The following is a 13485-nucleotide window of genomic DNA, read 5'->3' as shown; positions in this document are numbered from 1 at the left end:
CTGTCAAATCCATCCACGGTACCGATATAATTAACAAAAAATGTACAATAAATATATTAAATAAGAATGTTGAATTCTTTGCCCTACCCAGTTTGAAGACCTTTGACGGCATTATAGGATTCGACTTATTAAAAGAGGTAAGTATTGTGGTAGTATTGCCCTAAAGAATGGTACGTTGAGTTATGATGGTGGAAAGGAAAAACTCTTGTACTACTACTGCTCGGACGTTAACAAATTAGTGGAAACTAAATCGGAAACAAGCAAGGACAATATTGATATCTCTACATTGCTAAAGCATCATGCTAAAGTTTTCGCTGATCCAGATGAAGCGCTGCCCTACAATACCAGCATTGTAGGTACGATAAGGACCGTGGACGATTTAACCGTCTACTCGAAAAGTTACCCGTACCCCATTGCTTTTGCGGAATTTGTCAATAAGGAGATATCAGATCTGTTGCGTGACGGAATCATTAGACCATCCCGTTCCCCGTATAACAATCCAATTTGGGTTGTAGATAAGAAAGGTTTAGACGAAAAAGGCAACAAGAAATCACGACTCGTAATTGACTTTAGGAAGCTAAACACCAAGACAATAAGTGATAAATACCCAATACCGGGCTCTTCTGCGATTTTAGCAAACATGGGAAGTGCAACATTTTTCTGCACAATATACCTCAAATCAAGATTTCACCAAATAAAACTCGCAGAAAAGGATAGAGAAAACGGCTTTCTCGGTCAACAACGGAAAGTACGAGTTTTGTAGGCTCCCCTATAATGCTCCTAGCATTTTTCAGAGAGCCATTGATGATGCCTTAGGGATGAAATTGGGAAAACGTGGCATGTTTACATAGACGATGTGATCTCTCCAAAACTGCCGAACAACACAGTAAGGACATTGATCAAATCCTGACAAAACTTTTCGATGCCAATATGCGTGTTTCTCCTGAGAAATCCAAGTTCTTTCAGGAAAGTGTTGAATTTCTAGGCTTTACCGTATCAAAAGAGGGAATCAAAACATGCCCCGACAAAGTCAAAGACATTTTAGAATTTTCGAACCCAAAATCATTACGAGCTTTGCGTTCATTCCTAGGATTAGCAGGATATTAACGACGGTTTATAAAGGACTATGCCTCGATTGCAAAACCTCTAACGAACTACCTAAGGGGGGGAAACGGAAATATAGGCGCTAATCAGTCAAATAAAATTCAAATTACTCTTGATGAAGAAGCACTTAACGCATTTAATAAGATTAAAAAAATCCTTGCATCAGAAGACGTATTGCTCCTTTATCCTGATTACAAACAAACATTTGATCTGACTACAGATGCCTCTTCTTATGCCATAGGCGCCGTTCTGTCACAGAATGGAAGACCTATCACAATGATTTCCCGGACCCTCTCCTCAACCGAAGAAAACTACGCTACCAACGAGAGAGAACTGCTGGCAATAGTATGGGCTCTACAAAAGCTTCGTTACTATTTGTATGGCGTAAAGAATTTGAATATTTACACCGACCACTCACATTTGCTTTATCCGATAAAAATCCGAACGCGAAAATGAAAAGATGGCGTGCCTTTGTAGAGCAATTTTCACCGCAGTTTCTTTACAAGCCTGGTAAGGAAAACTTCGTCGCAGACGCCCTCTCCCGACAACATATAAATGCATTAGACCATGACATGGACTCGGCAAGCATGGCTGCGAATAGCGAATAGTCGCTGTCTCAAGCAATTCCCACTGTAAAGAACCCCATAAATTGTTTTCGGAATCAAATAGTCCTTGAATAAGGACAGCACTTAGCTCGAAAATTATATTTAAATCCCGAATGAGGCACCGAATATCGTTCAATAATGTAGGAGAACTGATGAAAACTATAAAACAATGTGTCAACCCAAATGTTGTGAACGGCTTGCAGTGTGAATTGCCCATCCTGGCAAAGATTCAAGATGAAATGGTCACGGCATATCCGGCCGCCAAATTCCGTCATACCACCAAATAGGTAATAGACGTCTTCAACAAAGATGACCAGCGCGGGATTCTTCAAACCGAACATAACCGAGCTCATCGGTCACTCCGTGAAAACCAGGAACAGGTCCTTGAAAGTTATTATTTGCCTGAAATACGGAAAATTTTGAGGGAAATAATTTCTAATTGCAAGATATGTCACGAGGCCAAATACCAACGCCATCCCCCAAACCCAGAAATAGGATCGACTCCTTTACCTGAATATCCGGGAGAAATCCTTCATGTCGACATTTACTCCACCGATAAGATACATTTCCTAACATCAAAAGACAAGTTCTCAAAGTTTGCAATAGTATTTCCAATCAAATCTAGAGCCATAGTTGATGTTAAAGAATCCCTATACGAACTTCTCAATTTTTACAGAAATACTAAGGTGTTGGTCTGTGACAATGAGAGATCGTTGAATTCGGAAACCATTAAATGAGTACTTAAAAATCACTTTGGCGTCGAAATCTAGACCACCCCATCTGCCCATAGTACGACTAACGGACAAGTGGAAAGATTCCACAGTACCCTTACGGAAATTGCCCGCTGTCAGAAGCTTGAGACTGGTACCTCTGACACAATTGAGCTAATTTTGCTAGCCACAGCTAAGTACAACCGCACAATTCATTCAGTAACGAATAAAAAGCCACGTAATACATTCAACACCGGACGAATTAATAAGGGAAATAAAAACTAGACTTACACGTATTCAGCAGAAAGAGTTACAAGACATAATGAAAATAGACAAACACGACAGTATAATCCAGGGGATAAAGTTTATGTGAAGACTAATAAAAGAATAGGAAACCAGTTTTCAAAACTTTACACCAAAAAAGTAATCCAAAAGGATCTTGGTACATTTGTTATAATTGATGAACGAAAAGTGCACAAAAATAATTTAAGACACTGACCGCTCTCTCCTTTGTCGCCCTTAGGATCATTTTTCTCTCGTTAAGCTTTCGAGCCAACGCAGGAATACTCGACTATACCAACTCTTACTACATCCCAATTACATCCGGAGCTGTAGCTGTTTATGAGCAGCATGGCTTTTTACTTCACTAAACTAATTTGTCAGCATTCGAAGCAATAGCTGAGGAGACAGACAAACTACTGACTCAATTCCCACATTCACATATTAAACGACTACTGGAGAATGACGCTAATGAAATATTACAACTATTGGACGCGATAAAATACACCATCGGTACGCTAGAAGTATTAACATTCTGGGGACTGCCTTGAATTACATAACAGGGACTCCAGACTCTGACGACTTTCAAATACTCGAGACCAGAACCAATGCCCTATTAGACACAAACGAACAAAAAATAGCGGTAAATTCAGCTACACAAAAGAAAATAGACGAATTGACAGTGACAGTAAATAAATTATTACAAAATGCAAAAAAACACTCAAATAGATACGGGATATCTCTTTTCTCTAGCCTCCACCAGAAATAGAGCAGTTATAATGGAATTGGAAACCATTTTAACGTCAGTCACTCTGGGCAGGTTAAATATTGTCAACCCTATCCTGCTAAATGGTATGGAGATCAATGGTTTGTTAGCTACTGAACACTCTGCAAATATTAGCATAAGTGATTTATTGACCATTTCTAAAATTAATATATTTCAAGATACGAATTGCATTTACTTTGTTATTAAATTTCCAAAAATATACAGATTTTGTAATAATGTAAAGTTGCTGCCAGTGATCCATGACGGAAAAATTATCGCTCTAGAAACAGACATTATTGCTGAATGTAATGGTAAATACATTCCACTCTACAACTGCAAGGAGGCTGTAGCGGCAAACTTTTGTCAGCCTCTGAAGGAAAGCCCCTGTACGCTACAACTACTTAACCAACACTCTGCAAAATGTAAGCCAAAATCCGCCGAAAATGTTCCCGCTATTGAGGAAGTTGATAATGGCATACTGGTAATCAACGATCAACCAGCATCTATATAGTTAACACCGGTAAACATGTATCCGGTCAACATTCCACTTCCACCGATATTGCTGACGGTGCATCGGCAGGTTTGAGTGTGGAAATAGCGTAGCAACAACCAGTGTTGCCATTTTAGCCGTTTTCCGGCTAGATTTAGCCGGTTGCGATAGCAAACAGCCGGAGAAATTTCCATTTAGCCGGCAGCCGATTTGTTAGCCGTTTTGCAGCAAAAAATTTGCCGTTTTTAGCCGATTTTGCTATTTGCCGTCTTTTCTTAAATTTCAAATATGTATATACATATCGAGCCCTAACCGCCAAAATAACGTAAGCGACATTTTTTTCGAAATTTTATTTTTGATGCAGAAATGCATCTAGATGCTCTAGGAATATATCTGCATCAAAAATAAAATTTTGAAAAAAATGTCGCTTACGTTATTTTGGCGGTTAGGGCTCGATATGTTTCCATTTTTGACTAAGTGACTCAAAATCTGTTAGAAATGGCTACTAGCCTTATCGTGGAGAAAATTTTCATGTCAGGCAAGGTTGTATGAAATTGGGCCGATTTCGCTTATTTTTATTTTAAACGAAGAAGGGATTTTCTTCATAAAATGTTTGTTATAAATGTCTTAATTTTAAGTGTGAAGTTGTATTCGCAAACTTAGAAAATAAGAAATTGTTTCACTGTTAATACACTTAAGATGCGTTTGTGTTTGGATATAGTGCCAACAAACAGAATAGATATTATATGTAGATATTGTCTTCCCAGATAGCGCATATTCAATTCTGCCTAAATTACAAAACATCATTTTTGCCCACTCCCAAATTTTTTCCGGCTCGAATTTGTAACTTCTCTCCAAGAAATAGTATTTTTACTCGTGATTTATTTAAATAAAACACGTAAAATTTTGTTGAAACATTTTAGCCGGTTTTATTTGCCAATTTAGCCGGTTCGTCCAAAAAGTTCTGGCAACACTGGCAACAACTCTATCACCGATATTGATGACGATGCGTCGACCAGGTAGGACGTGACAACAACAACATCGCTGCAGCGGAAAAGCCAACAGCAAGAGGTAAAATTGCCGAATTGCATTTTGCAAGTCATATGGCAAAACATGTGCAGCAACTGGTAGGTGGTAAGAAAGCGTCAGATATTTAGGCGTAGTCGCCGCAATATTTTTTAGCAAATTCAGTTGTAATAACTCGACCGATACAAACGGCTGCTCTTGTGCAAACAAGAGAAATAAAATAACATTAACACGCAACCAAGTGTTTTAATAATTGCTCTTGTGCAAGCAAGAGAAATGAAATAACATTAAAACCCAACCAAGTGTTTTAATAAGTTATATACTGTGGTTTTTGGTAGTTGCACTGGTAGGTGACAACAAACTTTTCGTTTTTGTCATCAATTTACCTTGCAGTACAGGGAGATATTAATATTGATTTTTATGAATATGTTTTTGACTTGATTTTATTTAAAGTAAATTTTCCATAAGTAACTTTAAAGAAACATCATCCGATAACGAGGATAAATGCACTGATCCGAAGAGTTTTTTTTATCAAATAAACTTCAACAAAACCAAAATTCGTAATAAACTGGAAACCACCATATTAAGTTGCATTTTTTATATAAAGAATTATTTAAAAAGTTTGTTCGTGAGTGAGAGTTAAATGAGAACAAGTATTTATGAAAATACTTTAAAAGTATGTTCACATTTAAATATTATTTCAATCAAAGCTCGTTTTTTAATTACCCCGTTTACACAGGCAAATCTCAGATTATTAGCCGTCAATTTTTTTGTGCTTGTTATTCTCACATCTTAAGAAAAGGTTATGTTTCGTCTCTGTGCCACCGTGATCACTTTTTTCTGCTATATAAAGCAATTTAAATATGTTTTAACTTAATATTTTATTAAAAATACCTTTACAAACCTCTTTTACTTGCTAGCGTCCATTTTTGTTTACTTTTACATTTGGCATTTTCCCTCTACTTCGCAAATATAATCGATAAAAGCCGACACCGAAAAGTTATCGGCTAAATCTGTGATTATTTTATAATTACAGATTAAGAAGGGACGAATTTTGTATGGCTAATCTCTTTTTCTAATTACAGATTAGGGAGTTAAGCTCGAAAATGAGGATAATCTACTTATATGTGAACCTAGTATAAAAGTTAAACTTACAAGATTAATTTAAAACGTATACATTCTATAATCGATTAAGCCTATTAATCGAAAGCCAGTTAATTAACGTGTGTCAAGTTAGCACTACACTTTTCGAAATTGGAAAAGTTAACTACGGCATTAATTGTAGTGTTTTTGTTGTAAATTTGTTGTGGAAAGAAAAAATTTGTAGCTCTCGTTTTTTAAGAAAAAATGGTATGTAGTGCTAACTTGACACCATACACCTAGCCGATAGAACTGAGATATTGAAAATGTTATAACGGCATTAACTGTAGCTTTTAACTTTAAAATTTGTTGTGGAAAGATAAAATTTGTAGCTCTCGTTTTTTAAGAAAAAATGGTATGTAGTGCTAACTTGACACCATACACCTAGTCGATAGAATTGTGATATCCAATATGTTACTATGCCATTAATTGTAGCTTTTAACTTTAAAATTTGTTGTGGAAAGAAAAAATTTGTAGCTTTCGATTTTCTGGAAAAAATTAAGTTGACCCTTTTTCGAACAAAATTTAGTATGTACTGCTAACTTGACACCATGCCCCATTGACGACAGAATTGAGATATTGAAAATGTTATAACGGCATTAATTATAGCTTTTAACTTTAAAATTTGTTGTGGAAAGAAAAAATTTGTAGCTCTCGTTTTTTAAGAAAAAATGGTATGTAGTACTAACTTGACACCATACACCTAGTCGATAGAATTGAGATATCCAATATGTTACTATGCCATTAACTGTAGCTTTGAACTTTAAAATTTGTCGTGGAAAGAAAAAATTTGTAGCTTTCGTTTTTCTCGAAAAAATTGAGTTGGCCCTTTTTCGAACAAAATTTAGTATGTAGTGCTAACTTGACACCATGCCCCATTGACGACAGAATTGAGATATTGAAAATGTTACAACGGCATTCATTGTAGCTTTTTTGTTGTAAATTTGTTGTGGAAAGAAAAAATTTTTAGCTTTCGTTTTTTAAGAAAAAATGGTATGTACTGCTAACTTGACACCATGCACCATTGACGACTGAATTTAGATATTGAAAATGTTATAACGGCATTAATTGTAGCTTTTAACTTTAAAATTTGTTGTGGAAAGAAAAAATTTGTAGCTATCGTTTTTCTGGAAAAAATTGAGTTGACCCTTTTTCGAACAAAATTTAGTATGTAGTGCTAACTTGACACCATGCCCCATTGACGACAGAATTGAGATATTGAAAATGTTATAACGGCAGTTAGCACTACATACCATTTTTTCTTAAAAAACAAGAGCTACACATTTTTTCTTTCCCCAACAAATTTTAAAGTTAAAAGCTACAATTAATGCCGTTATAACATTTTCAATATCTCAATTCTATCGGCTAGGTGTATGGTGTCAAGTTAGCACTACATACCATTTTTTCTTAAAAAACGAGAGCTACAAATTTTTTCTTTCCACAACAAATTTACAACAAAAACACTACAATTAATGCCGTAGTTAACTTTTCCAAATTCGAAAAGTGTAGTGCTAACTTGACACACGTAGTTAATTAATTAATTAAAGAATAATTATTTTTGATTTATCAAAATGATTAGTTTTCCGATTAATTACATATTGATTAATGAGAATCTAATTAATTTGATTAATCATAAAACTGATTTATCATAACCTGATTAATCAGAAATCTGAGTAATTGCTGTTATATTTTGTTAAACATACATACATACATATGTATGTATACAAATATATGGGTGCCAATTCTCCATTTTAAGGAGCTACATACATATGCACATATTTACATCGTATATACTAATACTACGTACTTGTTTGGCATTTTATTTCTATTAATAAGAGCAATATTGAATGTGTATACGAATGTACATATTTGTAAATACAAACATACATACACTGAGGAGCAGAACCGGAACAGTAATACATAATGTGAATTTTCTTGCAATATATTCGCAATATATGAAGACTTTTTTGTAATCTAATTTCGGAATTCACATTTTCAATGTTTATTTCATCAGAAGGCCTTAAAAACAATAATTAACACAATCAGATAAAGAAAAAAATTGCAAAAAAAACGTAGCAACTAGATTGTTCCAGTTTTGCACCCGACAGAAAATTTTACCATTTGCTTGTCTTTTAATAAGTTGGCCATATCCAATTTGAATATTTTAGCTTTTATGGTTATCTTGGGATACTTTCGCACAGGTTTTAGACGAAATCTATTGAGAACGCGCACCGATTTTCCTCAACGCCATGTCCAAGGTCTTGCATGCGATTGGGCGAATTTTCGCAATTGAACAGTGGCATTTTCAAACAATTCCATAAGTTTTCTGTTGAATCAATTGTGGGCTTTACGCAGGTCACTCCATGATTATAAAAACTTGGGATTTATACATATTTGGCCCCAGTTTCGGAGGATATTTCTGATCATTGTCCTGTTAAAATTGATAAAAGCCTGCGAAAACATTCCTCAGAAATTGCCAAATTCTTTGAAAATGCTCATTTGTTGTCACTTTTCTTTTTACCGTCGATTTTACCATAGTTCTTACTCCCTAAGGCGTAACACGGCCCTACATCATTAAATGTACACATACAAACCTAATAGTTTAAATATTTTGGGACGTTAGGCGTATCCCTGATGCAGGTGCACAGCACTTGAACCAATATTCCGACTTAAAACGTTTCATTTTAACCTCAGAGTTAACAAATTTAGGGCCGTGCCCTAATTAATAGTAAATTGTGGTGGAATAAAGTAGTCGTTTATGAAGAACTTGTAAATTCGCGCTTCAAAATAATACCAATCCAATGTTTTCTCTTGGTAAAAATGTGTTTCTGACTAAAAATTTTTCTGGATGTCAAAGCAGGCTTTCTCTTCTTTATCTTTGTGCTGCAATAACTTGTTCCCATGTCTTTCATAATGTCCAGTCACTTGCTTTGTGGTGATAAAACAGTAATTTTTGATTTGGAACCAAAGTTTATTGGCATTTAGAGACCCTCCAATTAGCCTAGCCTGGCAAAATGCAATTTTTTGTGGTCTCTCGATCTTGCAGACTGTGGTCCGCCCTTTATCGCTTGTTTAGATAACCATAAAACGGAAATTTGGCCGATATGATTTCATTCTTTACAGCGTGGCCTTTCTGACCGTTTTGCAAAATCTTTAAGTTCTTTTTGCTTGGTATGTGCACTTAATGCACTCACAGCGGAAATTCCACGCGCCTTGATTACAAAATTGCAGGAAATGAGCCAGAACTCCTCTTTGAATTATAAAATTCAGCAATTATTAAGAGGGTGCAAAACTGGAACAATCCAGTTGATTTTTGTTTGGTCATTTTTTTCTGAGTTTCCATATGCGAATCTTAAAATTTTTATGGTCAAACGATTAGTTAAACATCGGTAAGGCGAAATGCAAGCTTGAATTACTATAAAGTAAATAAACTGAAGAAGTACATTACCACAAACTTAACTTTCCGTTCTATTGTTCAAGTTTTGCTCTTCAGTGTATATACTTGACGTAACTTAGCTCTTTTCTCAGTGTAGTTATAAAAATATATGTATAACTAATTGTATGCTTTGTGAACTAGTCAATTAAAACTGTTATAAATTCACAAACTTGTAATTTTGGGTTTTTAAATAAAATGTGTTATGGTCTTGTATAACAAAAAAAAAATTATAAAAACCTTGAAGTTTTTTTTTTTTTGTAAAAAAGTCTTCAGTAAAGTTATTTCTAGAGAAATGAGTTTATTTTCCTGTTTCAGTAACGTTTTTATGGGTTTTTGAAGATTTTATCATCACTTGGACGATTTTTAACAAAATTTTTTTGGCAACACTGTCGTACTGTATTAGAAGGAATTGAGTTCGTAAATAACAACAGTTACTATCTTGTATAAGGAAAAACCAAGGCGAATTTATACAAGGTGGTAGCAAAAATACAAAAACAACAAGCACATTATTTTGTATCACGGGTGTTATGTCAAATCTCAATTCGTCCCAAAGTTTCCATGTATTTTGTTTTTGCTTCTGATGGTCTAAAAGCAAAACAAAATACATGTAAGGCGAAGAAATCAGCTGATTGAACTACACCACCTTGTATGAATTTGCCTTGAGGAAAAATAAAACTCTATATACAGAATTGCAAAAGTACCTTCGACTCTAGCTCAAGCACTCTTTGCACCACCTTCTCCTTTCTTTCAATTTTGTGTGTCTCCAAACTCACCTCTATATCAAAATCGCGGTGTTGTTCCACGCCACCATCGTCGCCAGCACCACAGCCATTCACATCTCCCGCCTCACTGATAGCATCTGAACTACTCATAACAATACCACTACTAAGCATTTCGTCCTCTTCAATGTCCTCCTCAACAAACATATTATCGACAATGGTGTCGTCTAACTCTTGCTCTTCCAAATCGGACGTCTCCTCAATTTCTGATTGGCTATCTAATTCGATATCGGAGTCACCTGAGCTACCATGTTTCATTTCGCCTCGCTCTAATGCATCCAGATGTTCTGGATGTACCATAGCATTTCGAATACCCATCGGATCTTTACGCGACCATTTTTGCACCTCTTCTTCCATTTTTACAATGCGTTCTGGATTCATGGCCCAGAGACAGCCTTTACGTTGGTTTCCGTTTGTCGCGGGTTTTTCAATCTTCTCAAAGCACTTGTTAAGCGAGAGATTATGACGTACACTATTCTTCCAGCCACTCGGCGCTGTCTGGAAGTACGGGAAATGCTCGCACATAAAGCTATATATTTCAGATACAGGCAGTGACCCACTGCGCGAGTTCTTTAATGCCATTGCTATTAGGCATGAATACGAATATGCTGGTTTCGGGAACTCAGATTCTATAGGTGCAATTTTAATTCGTTGTTGCAGAGGCTTAACGGAAATTGTTGTGATAGTAGTGGTGCTGGCAGAGGATGGTGATGAAATAGCGGACCCATTGTTGATACTGATTGGTATGAGGCCAGCACTGAAACTACCATTAGTCGAACTAGTCGATGGTGAGGAGTGCGACGAGGATGAGGAAGATGACGGTGAACCTATTGCGTTGCTGCCATTCTGCATAAGCGGTGAATGCACCGATGCTATGCTCTTTGGTGTGAAACTAGAACTTTGCGCACTTCGGTTTACTAATTTTGTAACATGCTGAGCGCCTGCAACTAGGCTACCGTTTGCATTCACAACACTTATACTTTGCAACGGACTGGAGTCACGTTCCCTCTTAAGTATAATTGTGCCATTTGTAGTAGCAGTTTGGCTGTTATGCGCAGATTTTGCAGCAGATTGTTGTTTCAGCTTATTATAGGCGATACTGTTGGCAAATGTTAGCCCACCAATACCGGGCGCCAGTTTGATGGTGTTCGTTGTGGTGCTATTCAGCATGCCATTTGCATTGAGCAAACCACTGCCGATATTATTTTTCGCTTTACTAACATTGCTAGTAGGGGCACTTCCATTAGAGGTAATGCTAACAGTTCCCCTCGCATTATTACTTGTACTACTGACTTTAATTTCATCAGTAGTTGCAGTAACTTTGCGCATTTCTGTAGCCAAATCTTTTTTGATTGTCTCCACCGCAGTTAATAAGTTCTTACGCTGCAGTGCTGAGTTCGTCGCCAGTGTGGCCGGCGCTGTAGTGGCCGCTGTCACCGTCGAGGAAATCGCCACTATCTGCTTTGGTATGTGTGAATAAAGCTGCTCGTTGCGCATCGCTCCGGCGCTAACTTTTAACTGGGCAGGAGAGAATGTTAAATGAGATTTAGTTTCGTTCACATTAGGCGAGGCGGGCGGAGGCGAATACACAGAGCCTTGTAAACTATTCGCATTTAAATTTATTTTTGGCGACCTATGCAGCAACGACGAAGATATCAGTGGCATTACTGAAATGGGATCCACACAAGCGCCTACATCAACGTAGTAGTCGTTCGACGACGACCATGATGGCCCTGAGCTATTCCCTAGCCAAGAGGAAAAGCCTGTACTCAGACCGCCATTAAGAACATGACTACTGTGTAAGGATGAAATTGCGTCAATGGCGTGATCATAAGAGGACGGCAAATCGTTGACCATAGAAGCAAGTTCATTGCTACCGCCAACTACATTGGAGATCTCGCTTCGTATATCAATATCGAGCATATCTTGCAACGAGTCTGATGTGTATAGGTCCAATGTAGGCCGCGACGTATCCTAGAAAGCAGAAAAATATAAACACATTACATTTAATTGGTTTAGATGTACTACATTTATAAATCTACATATATAACATAAATGTATGTATATATACATATACATATTCATAAGAGTGGTTCAAACAAAATTTTTTTTAGTAAATTCATAAACGCCTTGGGCAGTAAGAATGGGCCTAGTGCCCGAAAATATGCTCTCGAAAAGAGACTAGTAAAACTAAAACGTTGATACTGAACGACTTACGCGTTGTCATGGGTAGGAACTTGTTACCAGGGGGTTTCTGGTGTAGCTAATTTGAATTTTGAAGTCAGTTTTTCAAAAATCAAAATGGCGGATCCAAAATGGCGATCTATTTTTTTTTAATGGTTGGATTTGTTCAAAAACCGGCATTCGAGAGTTTTTGGGGTCGCCGATTACGAATCTGAAGTCAATTTTTTTTTTTTTTAAATGGCGGACCCAATATGGCTGTCAAATTAAAAAAAAAAAAAATACTTAAATTAAAACGATGATACTGAACGTTTTAAACATTGTCAAGGGTTGAAACTCGTTTTCAGTGGGTTTCTGGGGTTACGAATTTGATGTCAGATTTTCAAAATCAAAATGGCGGTTAAGAGTTTCAAACAAATCCAATCTTTTTTTTTAAGTTGGTCGCCATTTTGGATCCACCATTTTGAATTTTGAAAATCTGACATCAGATTCCTAATTAGCAACCCCAGAACCCCCTGGTAACAAGTTTCAACCCATGACAACGCGTAAGTCGTTCAGTATCAACGTTTTAACTTTACTAGATTCTTTTCGAAAGCATATTTTCGTGCACTAGGCCCTTTCTGGAGTGCAATGGAGTATAGTCGTTGGGAGTGCAATGGGGTATAGTCGTTGCGCTGGGTATGCAGTTACAGTTACATGGCTATACTCAATCCCGACTCTTGCGTCCTCGTTCGCACACTCTGGGCAACGTGAGCAACCCACGTCCGAGATGCGGTAACCAATCCGAGTGGAGCCTTGGGTCAAGGCAGAAAAAGAGGAAGCTTCGGTGGGACCACTCCGACTTATTCGGTTTAAGGGCTCATTGAAGTCTGCGGCGTCTGTTCACCAGTAGGTGCGGCTGCAAGCGGGTGTCTGCTTGGAGCAAGCGGCTCGCTATATAAACGTGTATTTGGTTGCGAAACCACCCCC

The 13485-nt window shown here is 37.0% G+C and overlaps 1 protein-coding gene across 2 annotated transcripts in view; it reads right to left on the bottom strand.

Moving 5' to 3' along the window:
- Window positions 1-13485, bottom strand: part of LOC118738068 (serine-rich adhesin for platelets) — a 137709-nt gene that overhangs the window by 28849 nt on the left and 95375 nt on the right. Inside the window, exon 2 of one of the 2 annotated variants that reach the window (XM_036468972.1) lies at window positions 10258-12309. In XM_036468972.1, coding sequence (XP_036324865.1) covers window positions 10258-12309 — 2052 coding nt within the window. The remainder of the gene's footprint in view (window positions 1-10257; window positions 12310-13485) is intronic. The other variant, XM_036468971.1, reaches the window with a different exon arrangement.

The sequence above is a fragment of the Rhagoletis pomonella genome, unplaced genomic scaffold (assembly GCF_013731165.1).
Source record: "Rhagoletis pomonella isolate Grant_MI unplaced genomic scaffold, Rhpom_1.0 Rhpom_scaffold_00004, whole genome shotgun sequence".
NCBI classification, from domain to species: Eukaryota; Metazoa; Arthropoda; class Insecta; order Diptera; family Tephritidae; genus Rhagoletis; species Rhagoletis pomonella.
Note: the sequence above shows the minus strand (reverse complement) of the source record. Positions and strands in the feature narration are given on the sequence as shown.